Here is a 17,362-nt window from a genome sequence, read left to right on the forward strand (position 1 = left end):
TGAAAGTGTGTGCATGAGCAAAAGTAAGGGCTGTTCCTGAATGAATCCTGAACTCCGGACTAGCGTCAATCGGGAGAAAACAAGGAAGGACAAGACAGGAGATACCGGCTTCCAAACAGCAGCCAAGCTGACCTGTTTCAAGGTTGTTGAGGTGCTATTTGTTTCCCAGGACCTGCAGAGGGGCCTGTGGGAGACACAGACAGATGACCTAAGTCATGTCCTTCACTGGGCTCGAGAGAAAAGCAGGCCATAGGGATGCTGACAAAGAGCAAAGAGAAAAGACAAAGATGTAACTTTTGGAATTTAGGTCTATGTTTCTTGTCTGTGTCCAAGAGTCAAATTTCCCTGAGTTCAGCAGTGTGAGCCCTGTTCCTCTTCTGGGCCCTTCTCTGTAATGTCACACTGGTAAGAATAAAGGAAAACCAAGGCCACACTGTCCTCTGATTTGGACAGGCCCAGAGGTCAGTCACAAGTGTTTCCCTCATGACCCAAAAGAACTGATTAATCCCAGGAAACCTGAAGTCGTGCTTGGGTTTACACCACTGCGCAGGGACATGGCGACCATATAAAGCAAGATGGCCTCCGCCCAGAGGCACCCAGACCTCCGTCAGCAGAGTCTGAAGGTAGCTGGCCTGCCCAGGGAAGGGCCTGTGCTCTGGCTCTCCTTCACAAACTCCCCCACCAACCCCCGCCAGCAGCTGTTCACCCCCATCAAACTCGATGGAGGCTCTGCCCAACAGCTGTGACTGACTCCTGCCTCAAAAAGGCCCCCAGAGCCATCTGCGGCCTCCACCCTGTTCTGCCCTCCGGCTGGGCTCCCCAGGAACACGTCTCCTCTCCTTTGTGAGGAGCAGGGAGGAGGTAGGACGGAACTGTGGGGGAAGGGCCACAATAAGGCTCAAGTTCCCATTTTTCAAAGGTCAGCCTGGGCACCTGTAGACCATCTTTTTCAGACGCGGCCCACCAGTGCCCCGCAGACTGCAGAGGGCCAGACACTGCCGTTCCCATGAACGTGTCCAGGAGACCAAGCCCACAGACTGCCCCTGTCCTACTGTCCCTGGTCTGATTCTGAGCCACCGGTCCTTCCACTGATGTCACACTTGCCTCTTTCTACCCTGGGTTTCCTTCCAGCTCTCTAGATTTCCCTCTTGGTCTCTGTCACGGGCTCACCATGTCCATCTAAACCACAAAAGGGTGGGATCTCATCCTTGATCTTTCTCTCTTCTCGTTCCTTGAACAGCCGCTACAATTCCCTAAGTACGTGCAGCTCCCCGATTCCTATTTCCGGTGCCGAGCCCCCTCCTGAGCATCACACTCTCCATACCCACCCCAACATCCGACCCCTGCCCACGTCTCAAATTGAACATACTCAAATCTGAACTCCCCTCCCCATAAATCTGACTCTCCCCGCAAGTCCCTCCTTGGACTGCAGCACACCTTCCCGATCCCTCAGTTTTCCAAGCCAGAAATGTGGGCTCGTTGCCTCTGTCTCCTCTAACTCTTACAGCTAATCAGCCCACAGGTGGGCTCCTCTCTCCACCTTCACGGCTTCTGGGCCAAAGAATCTCACCTCTCCGTCGCCCTCATCCCTCCTGCCCATCCTCCACAAACTACCGCCCAACCCATTGGTTGACTCCCTCCTCATCAACTCCGGCACTCAGTTGGCCTCTGAGTCCTGGAAATTCTGTCTCCTTGATGTCCGCTCACCTCTGTTCCCCTGGCCAGGACCATAGTTCAAGCATCACCATTTCCCCCAGGGAGCAGCTCCTAACGGGCTTTGCAGATCCAGCTCCTTCTTCAGTCTGCCCTTCGATCTGCCCGAAGAACCACCTCTCTAATACGCATGCCTGGTTGTGTCGTGCCTCTGCTGCGAGCTTTCTCGGGGGCTGCCGTAGCCTTTGGAAAGAAGGTCACATTTCTCAGCACAGCACTCAAGGACCAACTGGTCTTTCTCGGGACCACTTCCCAAGTTCATGTCTTGCCGCATTTCCTTGGTCACTGTCCCTTCCAGCCGGCCGCCCCAGAGGACTGCAAGTCCCTGTGCTCTTCTGTCCGATCGTATTCTACTTCCATCACCGCTTTTTGACTCGGGCTAAGGAGCCAGGAGTCTGGCGGGAAATGGAACAGAAAGTATGGCAGAGCCCAGACCCTTGTTTCAACTCTACATTCTGTGGAGTCAAGACTCTACGCCATTGCCTGGTCTCGTCCACAACCTACTCTTGGAAATTTCCCCAGAGATGCCTTTGGCTAACCCCATTTCCCCTTGAGTGTCTATCCTGTTGCAGTGCCAGATAAATGCAAAAAATAATGATACATGCTCTCTCTGTAGTCCCTCTAAGTTGGAATTCCCCTTGTAACTAGTGGATCTGGCTTGAGAGCTAGGCCTGGGGCAGGCTGCAGCTAACAGCTTACGTCGACAATGAGCCAAGGAACCAGGCTCTGATCTGGTTCAACTCCAGAAGGTCAAAGTTAAAGAGAAGCACCAGGGGGAGCTTGACACTTTGTCCCAACCAGACAACGGGCATCACCTCTGTGAGTTTGGAACAACGAAGGCACAATGGGCCCCACAAGGAGGCCACCATCTATGAAGTAAACTTGAGCAAACATAACTTTAAGGATACATCCCCAGGATGACAGCTTCAAGGCATTTGATAGGCAAGGACTCCCGAGTCATTTCTTTCGCTGTTTCCATTAACCTGTAGGGTAGAGCACAGCAAAGCATCTCAGGACTGATTTAATTATGCAGTCTGTCTGTCTGTCTGTCAATCCATCAGCGTGCCAGTCTCCATACCAGGTGACATGCAGGATTATAGAGGGAAAGGGGACAGCTTGCTGTGCAAGACAGAGCCAAAGCACATCTGGACCTGGCAGAACTGAATTCTAAATTCTCCACTCCTCTCTCCAAGAGTTGGTTCCTGGAGATAGTGCCTGTATGCCGTGCTGTACTCTCACGGCCCCAGGACGAGGGGCATTGCAAAGAGCAACGAAAGGAGGTCCCATAAAACAGACTTCAGGGGCATCTGGGTGGCTCAGTTGATTGTGTCCAACTCTTGATCTCAGCTCAGGTCTTGACCTCAGGGTTGTGAGTTCAAGCCCTGCACTGGGCTCTGCACTGGGCATGGAGCCTACTTAAAAAAAAAAAAGATATACTCTGAAATTGCATTGCCAAAAAGAAGCCTGAAACTGTGACGTGGGGTGTGGAGCTTACTCAAAAAACAAAAAACAAACAAACAAAAAAAAAACCAACGCTCAGGCCTCCTATACCTCTGTAAGAGTTAGTATCTCCCAGGGCTTAGCTGTCTGAGTGGTCCAGCCCCTAGCCCCACCACCAACCTGGCCCTGGGGCACGTCCCCTCCCCCACCCCTTACGGACCAGGATTTCGGATCAGGGGATACAGGGATAAAGGGTGGGAGAGGGAGTTGACAACTTTCAAGTGGGAGAGTGGTCCCCTGGCCCACGAATCATGCACCACTTACCCACTCAGAGGTCTCATTTTCCTAATTTCAAAGAACTGGGTCCCTGTGTGATTGTATCTGTGTGAAGTATGTAAAGGGAAAGTGATAGAAAACTCCAAAGATCCCAGTGACTCAGAGGGGAAGCCATGCATTGATTTCTCAAAGGGATGAGGAATGAGGAGTGAGGGGCTTTCCAGAAAGCGTCCAGTAGCCACAAGGTAGCCAAGAGCCTCTTAATCCTCGCTGTCCTTCCCTGAAAATCTAATTTCTAACTTCAGCTTCAAAACACCTTGGACCTTTAGAATAGCTATTTTCAGTCTGCTCTGTATTCTGTTTGTTGAATACATGTCTTAATTCACTTATCAGACTACAAGCTCCTTGGGAGTTAGGACCATTTATTTATTATCTTTATATCCCCCACAAAGCCTGGCACAAGTCCAACATATTCCAGTTAGCAAATATCGTTAAATGAATAAGGAATAAGTGAATAGATGGGTGGAGAGATGGATGGACAAATGGGTAGGTTGGCGGAAGGGTGGACGGATGAAGGGAAGGAAGGAAGGATGAATGGAATTGATGGGATGGAAAGGTGAATGGTGGATGGATGTATGGATGGATGGATGAAACGGAAGGGTAGATGGATGGATGGATGGGTAGGCAGGTGGGTGGCTGGATGGACAGATGGATGGATGGATGGATGGATGGATGGATGGAATGGATGAAATGGAAGGGTGGATGGATGGATGGGTAGGCAGGTGGGTGGCTGGATGGACAGATGGATGGATGGATGGAATGGATGAAATGGAAGGGTGGATGGATGGATGGATGGATGGATGAGTAGGCAGGTGGGTGGCTGGATGGACAGATGGATGGATGGAAGGAATGGATGAAACGGAAGGGGGGATGGATTGATGGATGGATGGGTAGGCAGGTGGGTGGCTGGATGGACAGATGGATGGATGGAAGGGGAGGATGATGGATAGATGGGTGGGTGGATGGCAGTAGGGTTCTCAATAGTGTCCAGTGTCTGCAGCAAAGCTTACTGTAGAGACATCACCATCATTTCACTGGACTGACACTAGACAATGGTTACTGAGTCTGAGAAGATGACACTATTACCCACAACTTGGGATTTAGCTGGTTGCCCAGAAAGCTTAAGGGACTGGCAAGCCTGTGCCAGGTCATTCTGAAGGAGACCAAAATTTCCCTGATGCCATGCTCTCGCAGACTAGATCTTGATTTCTTTCAGAGCCTAAAGAAAAGTTGCTTTACACATTTCTCTTCCCTGCCTCAAGCAAAATCCTATAGAAAAAAAGCACATGGTGGGAAGGTGCTCATGAATGGAGACCTTGTAACACTGGCCGGGGTAGGAGAGTAGATGTGTGACCCTATTGTGGTACAGCCAGTGGCAGCAGGGGGCGCTGGGCACCCTCCCAAGGAGGGCTAGGATCCCCTCCGGGCACAGGGATGGCTGGACACTCAGACATAAGCTCGCATAACAACTACTGGGGGGGGGGGGGGGGTTGTCATTATAAACAGACCCGGGGCCCCACCGCTGGAGACTCCAACTTCAGGCCATGGTCCTAACCCTTGATGTCACTAAGAGTCACCCTACCCTGCCTTGGACTGCTGTGTTGGAGGTTCCAGGGTGACAGCTGGAAGATGGTTTTAACAAGCTCACCAGGCTGGAGATGATCAGCTCGGGCCATAAGAAGAGCCCATCACCATATATAGGCTTGCCCAGCTTTTGAAAAATACAATATAAAAAATCTTCGAGGGAAAAGAGAAAAATGAGGGACTACGTATCCTCATGGTAAAGCGATTTTTTTTTTTTTACTTGACCAAAGATTTCTCATTCCAACCGTGAGATTCTTGGTATATTTAAAGTAGAATTCAGTGGGCCAAAATTCTACCCATATGCATAACTTTTTCCCTGTTCATAGATCTAGTCTATACACCTAGTGTGTAAGGTGAGACAAACCCATAATAAAATAACAAAAAATTGCCTGGCCTTGCTTTATCAGTTCTTTACAGTTATGAGCCCCAGAAAGTGAGTTGGGGGAGCGGAGGGAAGCCTCTTGTAAACATTGCCTTCAGAGTGAGGGACTTACTGAGCCCGAGCTGACTCTCAGAAGGCCTCTCCTCACGCAGCGGAGATCAGGGGGCACCTGTCTTTCCAGAAGCCCATGTTTCTGGGCCAACAACCCGGTTATTCTGGATAACGTTATGGGGTAGCGTCAGCATAACTTTACATGTGCTGGGAAACCAAAGAATTCATTGGACTTGTTTTATGGTCGTATTTGCTCTCTTGCAAATGGTCTGGAACAGAATCTGCAATGTCTCAGCGGTGTGCCTGTGAAGGTCTGCTTAGAAGACAAAAACGTCATGCTCTGTCTTCTTTGTGCAGCGGCTCCGCCGGCCAGGGGACCAAAGGGCACAATCCCAGCAGCCTGCGGCATTTTCCCTTTTCTGGCCCTCTCTGTGGTCAGTGATCTAGGTCAGTGACCATCGTTATGGGTCAGAGAAGAAAATGAAAAAGCAGATCCTTCAGGCAAACTGTGAAAAGTTGGCTGAGAATGTGCTGTAGGGTTTCCGGGCGAATGAGCGAACGTAGTGCACGTGTAACATTTGCCCCCTATCAGGGAATCCCCAACATTCCCTTTCATCTCTGGCTGCATGATCCTTGGGAAGATCATGTCCTAGATAGAAGTGGGGAGCTCTTCTAATTTCTGTCCCCTTCTGGAATGTTCTGTGAGAAGTCAGGCACACCCAGGAAAGCTTGGCTCTTGGGGCCCAGGGCTATCCTGGCAGAATTTTATAGTATGTTCTCCAGGGGTCCCGGTTTGGGGGTCAGCACCAAGAGCTGACAGCCTGCTCAGGGTTAGGACTGTCGGCTTCAGCCCTGAAGGCTGGTGCCACCTCGCCCTCTACTATGGCTTCAGGATTCCACTGGGAAGATGCCATGCAAGGGAGGCGATTGCCTGTGAAGTGAGAACTGAGAGGCTAATGACGTAATCTGCCTACCCAAATCAGTAGCAATTGGTGTTACTCCCCTCTGGTATGCCCTCACTTCAGCGAGGACACAAAAGTCCACAGGAAAGATTCCTGCATGTAGCACCGAGAGGAAGGGCCTCTTCCGGGGCACACGGGACAAGTGCCCCATGAAATCCTTTCTGCTGAATTCTATGTCTTTGGGGACAAAGGACAGAGGTCAGCAGAGAATTGACCTCTTGCACTAACATGCTGGGGGTTAGGGTGCCAAAAGCGGCCTCAGTAGGGCATCTGATGCTGGCTTAGTTCTGAGATGTTCACGGACGCAGGCAAATGGTCTGTCCCTCTCACAGACACCTCTGACAGCCCAGCTCACGCTCCTAGCCTGAAAAGTTCCTAGCCCTGAAAACAATATCAGCAGTGGCCTATGAACCAGCCACCTCTGCTCCTTTGTTCTTACCGTGTTGCTGGTGCGGGCCCACAGAACAGATCTAATCCTGGCTACAAGCAAGCCAAGGCCACGGGCAGAGAGAAGGACCAGAGTCGGACTGGTCTGAATTCAGCCTGCACCCACAGGGCTCCTCTGTGCTTCTCCAAGTTCACATGAGGGGAGAGGACTCCCACCCCAGGGCTCCATTTCTTCCTGCAGACGGGAGCATGGCTGCTGGTCTGGGGCACCTGAGGAGTCAAAGGCAATGCCAGGTGGGCCTCCTACAGACCATGAGCAGTCACGATGGAGGCAGAAAGTCAGAAAGGAAAGAAAAGGAGCAGAAAAAAGCCCAGAAGGGAAGAGGGAGAAAGACGGACAGTAGAGGGAGAGGGAGGAGGGAAACAAAGACAACGACGAAGGAAGGGAGAGGGGAGGGGGAGGAAGGAAGAGAGACTCCGGGTGGTCACTGCTGCCTCACTGTGCCTTGCCCTCCCAGCCCGCATCTGCCTACAGGGTAAAGTTCTGATCATGGCAAGTACATTCCCCCATAATCATGCCTTCCAGACTCACATGGGGGCACCCCTCTATGTCCGGCCTCACCAACCTTAGAGAGCATTTGCTGACCAGCCAGGGACAGACCTGCCACCGGGCTCGAGGTCACCACGCCCATCCCCGGGGGGTCCGCCCAGACCCTGGTTGGAAGGATACTGTAGTGTCTTCATGTAGGTCTGGATTGCCTGGAGCCAGTCTGGGATCGTCATCGACAGCCTGTAGTTCGGAACCTGGGGCACTGAAGGCTGCAAAGCAGGAGAGAGAGAACTCTTTATCGAGGAGAGGCAGCGGGCGCAGTGTCTGGGGCAGCCACAGGGCAGGAAGCACAGCAGAGGGCCGCCCGCCCGCGCAAGGTCTCCCCAGACCACGGCGTCCCTCGCCGAAGCTCCGCTCTGCATACGCTCTGCCCCGGGGCACCACGGCTCATTACGGCCCTCTGTGTTTTGTGAATGTGAACACGCCTGCCTCCCCATGGGGGGCTCAGCGTCATCTGCTTGAGCCAAGGACGCTGTCTGTAGTGTTCCCCACTCGGCCTGGCCCAGGGCGTTCACAGGCACGCCCCGGTCACCCTCACATTTTTACTGCATGGCTGCACCTTTTGCTGCAGGGCTGGTATGACCCGTTATACTCCGGGACACCACCGAATGCAAGACCTATGGTGCCTTGCACTTGATCTTAGCCAAAAGGCCGAGAAGCGATGAGACCTGTGGTGCCCTGAAGGAATGCAACCTGGCTCCACACGCGCCTTCGGTCCTCAACACCATCCATGCCCCCATCCATGCCCAGCGCCCACCGAGTGTCTATGACTGAGCGCACGAAGCTCTAACTGCTGCCAGGAAGAGAAGAGAACAGCAGGTGACCCTGGAGGCGGGGGGGGGGGGGGGGGGGAAGTGCCTCTTCTCAGGAGTTTAGAGCTAAGACGCCAGCTCTGAGACACCAGGCAGCTCTGAGCACCGCTGCCAACGAGGCCAAGAGCGAGCACAAGCAGGCGCTTCTCATCCAGCCCGTCTCTTCCTGGGAAGCAGGGGATGGCGTGTGCTTTCCTCCCCCTGTGTGCGTCTCAGTCCCCGAAGCTTAGCCTCCGGCGGGGCGGGGCTGGGGGGTGACAGAGACACTCTGTCCCCATGAGCCTGGGGCTCTAGGAGAGCTGCTGCCCCAAAGGAAAGGGGAGGCTCCTCCAGGAGTAAGCCACTTAGGGAGGAGCAGAAGGGGCAGCAGAGCCGATTAGTTCATCCTCGAGAAAACAGGGAAAGAGAGGCCCTGGGGATTTAGGGCTTAGGTGACGGACAGTGAAGCTGCTGCTGGAGAGACTTGGGGACAGTGCTGGGCCGCCTGGCTGGGTCCCAGGGACAGTTACCGCCGAAGGGCGTGCTCTGGCTCGCTCCCTGCTTTCCAGGCTCAGGCCCCACAGCGACGTGGGATGGTGCGCTGCCCCGGGCCTGGGGCGGGCCCCTTCCCTGCTTCTACACCTTCCACACCTTCCAGCAAGTTGAGCCGCATTTACTAAAAATGCCACCCGACATTCGTTTCCTCTCAGTGCTTCTCTTTTCTCTTGCTTTACAACTTTCTACCTCACAGCAACTGCCCCTTCAGCAGAAAGGAAACGAATCACACATCCTACTTCACAGCCAAGGTGCTGAGTGTGTGTGTGTCTGTGTGCGAATGTGAGGGGGTGTGTGTACACACACACACACACAGCTGTTCTGCAAACTACATTTTGTTTACAACATATCCACTTAAGTCACATTTCTGTCTTGCAGAGTAATTTGGGGGAACAGAAGGTTCCAGTGGGACCATTCGCTCACGCGACCCTGCCCCGTGCGCAAGTGCGTGCGCACACCGAGGAAATGTATTATGTATTATGAAATGTTTCCTTGTATGGTTGCCCTTACAAACACTAGAAGCGTCAATCTTGTCCTCGCTTTTGCAGTAACATCCGCGGGTCTACCCGTACCTGGAGTTCCGCGTAAGGATGTGCCAGAGATGTCGCGGAGAAGGGAGAGAGAAGGGGAGATGTGACAAAACATTTCTTTAGCACCTGCTACATTCCGAGTTCTAGACCAGGGACGAGGGAACACGGAGACGGAGGAAGGACGGAGGGGAAGGAGACAGCATTAAGGCACAAGCGTATTTCTGCACAGAAAAGTGTTGTTTGATTCTATTTAATACGAAAGATGGTAAAAGCATGCGGAAATGCCCCCAAAGAATCACCAATCACCTAAGGGATCCTCAGAGGGGTGTCCCTTGGCCAGAGCCCTGCCATAGCCAAGGGACTTGATTCAGAGGTGGCTGTGGAGACGAACCACCAAATTATTTCAACTCCCCCCCAAGCCCGTCAGAGCCCACAAGACCCAGATGGTGGGGTGGGAAACGGGCAGCAGCTGGTCCTCAGAATAGCAGCCCGGTGGCGCCCAGAGGCTTTTCAAAACAGCTGCCTGGTTACCTCAGACCCGGCTGAGCGCGTGCGGGAGCTGTGGCCACATTCCACCAGCCCCAGCTGGGGAGCAGGGCTGCGAGGGGGAGAGGAGCTGAGACAGCTGAGGGCTGATGTCATCAGGCTACAACTCACCCTGCTGTCTGGGACGGCTGGCTGGGGCTCGGGCCGGCGGCCAGCTCCCAACCAGCACCTCAGGCGGCCAAAGCCCCCACAGGACAATGCACTGTACACACCAGGCGGGCTCCTTGGCTGCTAATTATGAGACAGACACAAGATCCGAGGCCCTGGGCTATCACCTACTCGCTGCGGACCCTGTCGAGCTCCATGACCTCTCTAAGCCCACTTCTTTCTTGATAAAATAGGAAACGATCACCTATTCCAAACTGTCAGGGCGGGTTGTGAGGATTGTAGGACCTAATGTACAAAGCCGGCGGCTTGGAATCGGCGCTTGGTACTCTGGAAGGGCTGGCTCTGTTAGTCTTCATTACTGATATGTTTTCGGGATCTAGCCCGGGGAAGCCTGGACGGTCTGCACTTTCCTGGAACTAGAAGACAGAGTCAGCAGGGCCTGAGTCTCTGCACACTCGATGTGGAACATCACACGAGATGCCTTCTCACCCCAGTGGAAGAGGAGAACACAGTCACTTCCCCCCGCAGACACGTCTTGACCAGGAGCTAATATCCTTCATTCATGAAGACTTCATTCAAAGTTTTAAGAAAACTCTTCAGGGACCCCTGGCTGGCTCATCAGTACAGCATGCAACCCTTGATCTTGTGATCATGAGTTCAAGCCTCACACGGAATGTAGAGGTTACTTAAAATAATAAAAAATAAAAGAAAACTCTTTGGTCTTTAATGAAAAAAAAAATGTCCCGAAAGGTAGAAGCAACCCAAATGGCCTTTGGCAGGTGAATGGATAAACAAAATGTGGTACAGGGGCACTGGCCGGCTCAGTCAGTAGAGCGTGTGACTCTTGATCTCGGGGGTCATGAGTTTGAGCCCCATGTTGGGCACAGCTTATTTTTTAAAATATGATATATACATACAATGGAATATTATTTGGCGTTAAGAAAGGACATTTTGAGGGACACCTGGGTGCCTCAGTGGGTTAAGCCTCTGCCTTCAGCTCAGGTCATGATCCCAGAGTCCTGGGATCGAGTCCCGCATCCGGCTCCTTGCCTGGCAGGGAGCCTGCTTCTCTCGCTGCCTCTGCCTGCCACTCTCCCTGCTTGTGTGTAACTCTCTCTCTCTCTGACAAATAAACAAAATCTCCAAAAAAACAAAATAATAATAAAATAAAAATTAAATTAAAAAAAAAAAGAAAGGACATTTTGACACAAGCTACATGATAAATCTTGACACAAGCTACAACATGATAAACCTTGAGGACATACTAAGTGAAATAAGCAAAACATAAAAGGACAAATACCATGTGATACCTCTTACACCGTCATCCCCCTTTACCCGCGGGGCATACATTCTGAGACTCCCCCCACAGATGCCTGAGTCTGCATAGTGCCAAACCCTAAATATACTGTTTTTTTCCCATGCATCCATATACCTATGATAAAGTTTCATTGATAAATTAGGCCTGGTAAAGAGATTAAAACAATCTATAAAATAGAACAAGTATGACAACATACTGTAATACAATTTATGTGAATATGATCTTTCGCAAAATCTTTAACTGTAGTATATTCATCCTTCTTGAGATAGGAGGTGATAAAATGCCTACAAAGTGAGATGAACCGCGGGGAATGACGTAAGGCGTCGTGACCTGGCGTTAGGTTACTGTTGACCTTCTGAAAGGTCAGAAAGAGGATCGCCTGCGTCCAGAGGGCAGGGAACCATGGATCAGAGAAACCGTAGAAAGCGGAGCAGTGGAGAAGAGGGGTCAACTGTCTGCGGCTCCCACAGCAATCAAATTCATACAGACAGAAAGCCCAAGGGTGGTTGCCAGGGACTGAGGGGTGGGAGGAAGACGGAGTTAGCGTGGAATGGGTACAATGTTTCAGCCAGGGAAGAAGGAAAACTTCTGGAGACGGAATACAACAGTGAGAATTACTCAATGCACAGAACTGTACACTTCAAGGTGGTTAAAATGGTAAAATTAGGTTATGTATATTTTACCATAATTTTTAAAAGTCATGAAAAGACAATTCACAAAAGAAGTGAATAAATATTTGAAAAAAATTTCAAGCTCACTAATAATTTAAGAAATGCAAAGTAAAGGGGCGCCTGGGTGGCTCAGTGGGTTCAGTGTCTGCCTTCAACTCAGGTCATGATCCCAGGGTCCTAGGATTGAGTCCTGCATCGAGCTCCCTGCTCAGAGGAGAGCCTGCTTCTCCCTCTCCCTCTGCCTGCTGCTCCCGTACTTATGCTCTCTCTCTCTCTCTGACAGATAAATAAATAAAAGCTTAAGAGAAAGAAATACAAAGTAAAGCCACTGCAAAAGGCCATTTTCATCTCCAATCAGTAGAGCTGTTCTGAAATGTGGACACCTAATGTTGACGGGGATGCTCTTAAAAGGCACAATGGGAACACAAATCGCTACCACGTTTTTATAAAATGCGCTTGGCACACTCTTTTTTTAACTTCTCCTCCTTGACAGACCCTAAGAGTCCCTCCTCGTGTTATTTTCCCGTTTCACCTGAAACCCCAGCCTGGATTTTCCACGGCCCTTCCCCTCAAGGTTCCTGCTGCCTGCCGCCTGCCACCAGCCCCTCAAGTCACAGCCCAGCTGATGAAGGCGGAATCCAGAGGGAAGAGATCAAAACCAGCCTCTCTACACAGGCACTGTGCCTGCGGTCTGGGGCCCTGGGAGGTGCGGGGCAGGAGGTAGCAATGGGCTGCATGGGAAGATAATTGTTCAAGAATACTGAAACGAACCACAGGCAAGGCTTCGGTGGTCAGGCTCTTTCTCATCCCATTCTTGGCAAACAGAATCACCTGTCCAAAGAATGCAGGCAGAAATGACGTCAGTGGACACAGGTGTGCAAATGGCATCCCCATAAGCAAGAGAAGCGGGAAGGCAGAAAAGGAAGCAAGGAGGCAAGCCAGAACACGGGGCACCAGGAATCTTTAACCAGAAAGAATGAGAAGAGAGCAAAGCCTTTTGCTGTCCCCGCTCTGGAAGAAACAGGTGCCTGTGCGGACACACCAGGCAACTCGGAGAAGCAGCACAGAACATCACTCACGAGCCCAGGATGGAGCCCAGGCCTTTGCATCACGGGCAGCCAGGAGCCTGTTGAGGGCAGCCTGGTATGGAGCCCCGGGGGGGGGGGGGGGGTCTCAACCTTGGGCCAACAGGGAAGGACAGAGCATGGTTCCAGAGGCAGGAGTGTGCTGCCTGTATGAGCTAGCAGGGGGCAGAAGTGGGCCCCGACTGCAAAGTCTCCCCACACAGTCTCACACCTCTCTGCTGGGGCAGAGCTGTGTCCTCTAAAAGTGAATTCTTTCCCAATTTCGAACCGACATGAGAATGAGGCACAAAAACATGGGGTCTTTAAGAAACGATCGCTGTTTCCTGCTGAACCCATTCTGGCTGCCCCTTGGAGAGTTCAGCTCAGCCGGGAGAGAAGCAGGAGGAGCGGTTTCCTAGCACACCTTGCTATCTTTTCTGGGCCAGCCACTCTGTCTGCCTCTCCCTTCTCCTCCTTTATCATCCTCCAACTGCCTCTGCTGCTTTTTCGTACTTTCCGTGAAAAGCCCCCGCCTTCACCTAGTCAGCTGCTGACTTGGACCCAGTAACCACCAAGGGCGATGCCTGCAGTCCCACATTGAAAAGGAGGCTCGTAGAAGGGGTGAGCCCCCAGACCCCTGAGCCCCTCACCTCCCACTCCCGCCCCCGCCCAGGTAGAGGCACTTGGACCTGTGAGCAGAACTTCCCATGGCTGTTCACAAAATGTCCTGCAAAGAAGTATCATTCCGTCCTGCTCTTAAAGCTCTGGTACCTTTCCCTGTCCTCCTTTGCTTCTTAGTCTATATCCAATTGCCAAAAACGGTTAGCCTCCCTGAAACTCTCCAACCCTCTACCACCGCCCCATCACTCCTCCTCTTTCTTTTTTTTAAATTTTATTTATTTACTTGACAGAGAGAGAGATCACAAGTAGGCAGAGAGGCAGGCAGAGAGAGAGGGGGAAGTAGGCTCTCCACTGAGCAGAGAGCCCGATGCGGGGCTCGATCCCAGGACCCCGAGATCATGACCTGAGCCGAAGGCAGAGACTTTAACCCACTGAGCCACCCAGGCGCCCCCACCACTCCTCTTCTATACAAAGTCCTCAGCAAGACACTTGCTAAAGGAGAAAAGGACACAGACCCAAAGGAAAAAGTCTGCCCAGCTGAGTGCAAGAACAGCCCTTGGACTGTTCAAAGAAGTGATCCCCAGAACCAGGAGCTGTTTTGAAGCTGTTTCCCGTCTCAGGACCTAGGTAAGGGTCAGGAGTTGGGGAAGGTCAGGACCTGGGAGAAGGGGATACGGAGATGCAGTCGGAGAACACGCTATTATGATGCAACAACGTAAGAGAGAGATGTTAAGTTCAGGTTCAAAAAGCCAAGGTCGGTGTTTGGCCTGGGGTTTTCCCGGCTTGGCAGGAGTTCTGCTGTGACTTCAGGTTACTGTGAAAAGATAAGATACTGTGGTTGCTACGTAAAAAAGGGAATTTTTTTTTTTTTAAGAACACGTCATTCAGCCACAATAATGGAAGCATCAGGTACGGGTCTCAGGGAAAAGTAATCTGTGTTTTAAACCGCTCGGACAACATTGAGAATATTGTGTTTCGTCAGTGCTTATTTTAGAGGGACCGACTGCTGACAAACTAGCAAGTGTCCTAGAAAGAGGGTGAGGAGTGTGCGCTGATCCCGGAACTGTGACACTGAGACACAGTGGAAGGAGCTACGTGAGGACAAAGAACTAAAGGAAGATGCAGAATGACGGAACGTCACGGTCCTGAGGTCTTGTTCTAAGTCAACTCTGTTATCACAGCTCAGCACTGGAGATCTGGAGACACGTGGGTCGTATCGTCAAGGGACTGAAGACAGACCTGGAAGGAACTTGATATGAAACCTTGTCTATTCCCATTTTACAGATGAGAAAACTAAAGCCAGAGTTTTGTTTTGTTTTTTGGTTTTTGTTTTTTTTAAGTGAGTGACTGAGGCCACACAGCCAGAGGCAGCACAACCAGGACCAGAATTCAGTCCCTTGATTTTTTTTCCAAGAAGGCTGTGTCATAACATTCTGGGAGCTATGAATAGCGACGGAGGTAGGGGTGCGCTGCTCTGATTCAAAGGGCAACCCAACAATGAGTGGTAACATGGGGATGAAGGTGAAAAAGGAGAATTTCTGTGCCACTGAAGACAAGAGTTTCCCAACCACCAACACCCGAATCTGGCCACTGTGAGGTGATGAGCTCCCCATCCCCATGAGGTCTCTGGGAAGAAGAAGGGATTCTGCTGAGAGGGGGGAGAGGAATCTCCACCAAAACAGACACTTCCTGATTCCTATGGAGAAAAGGGGTCTGCACACACAAGGCCAGGCGAAAGACAAAGCCACAGTTAGAAGTAGGGTCAGCGGTCCGGAGCTGAATTAGATTTGCAGCATGGGACAGCAGGAACAGGCCTCTGTCCCCTGTGGCCACCTCTCTTCCAGAGCTAAAGGGCTCCCAGGTCCTCCTTAAGTAAAGCAAGGCTCAGTCAAGTAAGGACAAAAATCTGAAGTCAGATTTTTTGAAGCCAAGACCAGCGTTGTTCTCCTGCTCAAGGAAAGCCCAGCAGGGGTAAATCACAGCTGGAAACAAAGCAGGAAAGGTCCTCATTGGGCATCGTGAAGGTCTCCTTGACCTGCTGCAATACAGCACCGACTGACTGCAACAGGAAGCTTCTGGACCCTGTCACTACCCCCAAGGGCACACACAGCTCTCTGGCCTGCAGGGCTCAGATGCTCAGGTCACCAGATGCTCCAGCTTGGGGACTCAGCCAGATGGCCTTTCAGGTCTCAGGTCTGGCATTCCTAGGCCAGCCCAGAAATCTTCTCAGGCACACCAGTGTCCCCAGGAGGCAAGGAAAACCATCTGCCACGCCATCACTCCCAGGCTCTGCAGCATTTCTCTGCAGTTTGCTTTCTGAGGTCCCATAGAGTGACCACCACACATCTCCCTCCCTCTGTCTTACGAACTCTATCCTTGGCCACCAGACTCAGTCTGCTCGCTGGCTTCTCTCCAAGGTAGAAAGAGTTTCACTCCTGAGCCTCCATCTCTATCCAGGGAGACTAATGCATCATGTGCACTGGAAAGTCCCTTTTAAGCAATAGCCAAAAGTCTTCTTTTTTTTTTTTTTTTCTTGGAGCTCAGATAAGCTGAGAAAAGAGACAGTTCACTGCTTTGCAAGTTTCAGAGGTGAAAGTCACTGTCATGAAAAAAAGAATTGGCAAAAAGTCTAGAAATGATTCACGCTGAGAATTCTGACTGGTTGATTGCAAAATTCATTCACAGCCTGATAAATCATTTGCAAGGGAGAGACAGAGAAGGACTTAGAGTCTCCAAAGAGGAAAAGTGGGGGCAGGGGAGGGGGCGCAGTCTGAGCATTCTTGGCAACACTAGTGTTACCTGGTGGCTACCAGGTGGCTTATAGCTTTTGCTGGAGGAGGTGATGGGGTTAGCAAACGGAGTTTGGCTGGAGATTCAAAGAACCCTTGGCACCACCAGACCACACAGTCCCAGGACAGCAAGCCCTCCATCTCTCCCTCCCCATTTCTAAGGCTTCCAAGACAGACCTCTCAATTAAGCAAAGGGGGTGGGGACCGGCCCGGAAGAATGGGGGAGCATAACGGAGTCCAGAACCGGACCAGGAAAACGGACATCGCCTCTACTTGCTATGCAGATTGAAGCGTTCCCATCACTGCCCACCCCACCCTGTCCGTCGAAGCCTCTGACCTTTGCCAAGAAGGTGGCGTTCCTGATGGCGCCCACCATTTCTCCCCCCTTGGGGTGCACCTTGGCCACGTGCATCCACATGCGCTCCCAGGTGTGGCTGTCGATGGGGAAGCCGCTCTTGTTAACGTGAAACAGCACCCCGCCGTCTTTGTCCTCCTCCTCCGAGCCCCCACTGGTGGCGAGGCTCACGGGCCGCGCGTGGCTGCTCCGGGACCGGGTGCCTTTGGTGCCTTTGGGGTGGGGGCAGCGGTGAGTGTCGGCCGCGGAGCCGGTCATGGTGGGGCCGGGGCGGGGGTGCGGGGGGCGCGCGGCGGCGGCGGCGGCGGCGGCGGCGGCGGGGGGCGTGTGCGCGCGGGCGCGGCACGGGGATCAGCGCCCCGCGGGGACGGCCTTCTCCATGCCTCTGGCTGCCGCAGGACGCGCGAACCGGGAGCGGCGGCTGGAGCTCCGCTTACGGGCCGAGCCTGAAATCAGTGGAGACACAGCACACACCACGGGTAAGTGGACACCAGAGGCGGGAGTCACTGTGTCCAACGGCGGTGGGGCCTCGGAGGGGCCCCGCGTCAC

General features: G+C 52.2%; 1 protein-coding gene across 2 annotated transcripts in view; it reads right to left on the bottom strand.

The window, feature by feature from the left end:
* VASH2 (vasohibin 2) overlaps positions 1-17,079 on the bottom strand; it is a 40,022-nt gene extending 22,943 nt beyond the window's left edge. Inside the window, exons 1-4 of one of the 2 annotated variants that reach the window (XM_045983249.1) lie at positions 16,796-17,079; positions 7,586-7,674; positions 3,478-3,534; positions 2,622-2,696 (exon numbers count right to left, since the gene is read on the bottom strand). In XM_045983249.1, coding sequence (XP_045839205.1) covers positions 2,622-2,696; positions 3,478-3,534; positions 7,586-7,674; positions 16,796-17,071 — 497 coding nt within the window. In that variant the 5' untranslated portion in view covers positions 17,072-17,079. The remainder of the gene's footprint in view (positions 1-2,621; positions 2,697-3,477; positions 3,535-7,585; positions 7,675-16,795) is intronic. The other variant, XM_045983250.1, reaches the window with a different exon arrangement.
* Between the last annotated feature and the right edge of the window lie 283 nt (positions 17,080-17,362).

Source organism: Meles meles, chromosome 17, assembly GCF_922984935.1.
Source record: "Meles meles chromosome 17, mMelMel3.1 paternal haplotype, whole genome shotgun sequence".
Lineage (NCBI taxonomy): Eukaryota > Metazoa > Chordata > Mammalia > Carnivora > Mustelidae > Meles > Meles meles.